General features: G+C 29.8%; 1 protein-coding gene across 1 annotated transcript; it reads left to right on the top strand.

The window, feature by feature from the left end:
* LOC107620588 (uncharacterized) lies at positions 1–1,791 on the top strand. Its single transcript, XM_021113597.2, has 6 exons — positions 1–222; positions 321–527; positions 602–694; positions 784–885; positions 1,251–1,541; positions 1,705–1,791. The coding sequence occupies exons 1-6, from the start codon at positions 1–3 to the stop codon at positions 1,789–1,791; spliced, it is 1,002 nt and encodes a 333-aa protein (XP_020969256.2).
* Positions 1,792–2,239: the final 448 nt, after the last annotated feature.

The following is a 2,239-nucleotide window of genomic DNA, read 5'->3' as shown; positions in this document are numbered from 1 at the left end:
ATGCATCTTAAGGTAAAAGATGCATTTTCCCTTCATCATAGTAGGAAACGAGTTCTTATAGAATGGAATGGAAGTGGTCAGCCAATTGGAGAATCTGGTGGACTCTTGGGAGGTGTTTTGGGGCTCATTGCAAGTAATTTTAATAATTTTCCTATAATGTACAAAACTTGGCATAAGGTTCCAATGCAATACAAAGATGCTGTTTTTGAGAATACTATTAAGGTATGCTATTTTTTATTATATTTTTATTTTGAAAAATATTATTTGTTGTGTTTACCTTAAGTTTTGTATACTAACTACATATTTATGTTTTTTTGAAGAAAATATTTGTTGTTAATGATGATGAACACAAAAGGTATATCTTGTCAAATCTTGGAAATAAGTGGAAGAATAATAGATGCAAGCTATTCAATGAGCATTATAAATTGGAACTTAGTTGGGATGCAAATGTTAATTCGAATCCAATTGGAATTCCCAAAGATCATTGGGCTGCATTTTTGGAATATAGATTGAGTCCAAAAACTCAGGTAAACACATTTGTTCTTTGTTAGTTTTTATTTGTGTTTAAGATCCATTAACTTTTATGCTTGTTAATGTGCAGGAATTGTGTGAAAAGAATGCTACAAATCGGCAACAATTAAAAATTCCTCACACTCTTGGCTCAAAAACACTTGCTAGGAAACGCCATGAACTTGTACATTTGTTTACTTTCTTAGTATTTTTGTTTTCTTAATTTTTTGTGTTAGTTATATTTTAATTTGACCAATCTTTTAATAATGTTAGGAAGTTGAAACTGGGCGACAGTTTAGTAGAGGAGAAATGTTTTCTATCACTCACAAGAAAAAAGATGGAACATTTGTCAATGAGGAAGCACAACAAAAAAATGTAAGATAAGATTCTAATTTATATTTATTCCCACAATGATATTAACATAGTGCCCTTTTCATTTCATTATTATGTATCCTTTTTAGGTTTGCTAAGACTAAGAGCATTTTAAGTTTTGAATTTCTCTTCTCATTTTCCTTTGTATATATTACATCATTTCATTCCTAACAACAGTAATATGAAGCAGTAATTAAATTAAAGTAAAGCGCTCTATCTTCAGGCTTGAATGCTTGATTTTGTTCTTTAAAATAGTAGTACTCCTGTTGCTTAATAAAATTGTAGTACTTCTTTGCAAAATGATTGATAAATTCTATTGGACTAATATGGCATATGTAACATTATTATTTGTCTATGAATCACTCCAGGAAGACTTACAAAAGGAAATTGGTGAGGGTGCTTCTGAAAATGAAGCATATGTTAAAGTATTTGGCAAAGAGAATTCAAGCTATGTTAGAGGTATGGGATTTGGTGTTCGTCCATCTCAAATGATTGGATCCTTATCCCGCTCAAGAGAGTCTATGCAATCTACTACAACTAGTGGACCATCAAGAGCTGAATATCAAAACTTGAAGTTACAAGTACAATTGCTACAGGAGCAAGTAAATTTTCTTGTGAATCATCAAAAGGGTCAATTGCCACCCGGTTTTCCTACTGAGGTAAGATAAGGATATATGTTATACTTAATTTTATAGACTTGCGTACTTAATTTTTATCATCAACTTCTTCTAAAATGATTATAGTTTGTAATCATAGCTTCTTGTATAACACTTGTTGATAAGTATCCTTCTAAAATATATATTTTTTTATTTTCAATTGTAGGTTGCAGATTTTGAATCACCGACACATACAAGACCATATTCTTCTGCCAGTCATGAACCTCAACAATATAGGTCATCCAACGTTTAAAGGAGTTTTATGATTGAATTGTTAGGTTTACAAGTTTGGATTAAGTTGGAATTTTTTGAATTTACATATGGATTATTACCATGTAATTAAAATTTGTAGAATTCAACTTTTGAAATACATTGTTACTATTTTTGTAAAACTTGTGGGATTGAATTTGGATTTGTTGAAAAACAATGTCATTTATGGAGAATTCAATTTTTGATAATAGAAATTTTGATGTTAGAGAGATTATGACAGTTTAAAACAGTCACTAAATACAGAAAAAAAACTGTCACAGGAATAAGTAACTTGGTAACGGTTTTAAATAAAAAAAATGTCACTAAAAATATTGTGACGGTTTAAATAGTCACTAAATATGCCTAAAAATTGTCACATGATTTAGTAATTTAATGACGGTTTCAAAACGTCGCGAAATATAGTATAAAAACCACCTTTACAAGTGTTATAA

The sequence above is a fragment of the Arachis ipaensis genome, chromosome B10, assembly GCF_059453495.1.
Source record: "Arachis ipaensis isolate K30076 ecotype BB chromosome B10, ASM5945349v1, whole genome shotgun sequence".
Taxonomy (NCBI): Eukaryota; Viridiplantae; Streptophyta; class Magnoliopsida; order Fabales; family Fabaceae; genus Arachis; species Arachis ipaensis.
The sequence above is the reverse complement of the archived record's forward strand: the minus strand, read 5'-3'. Positions and strand labels throughout refer to the sequence as shown.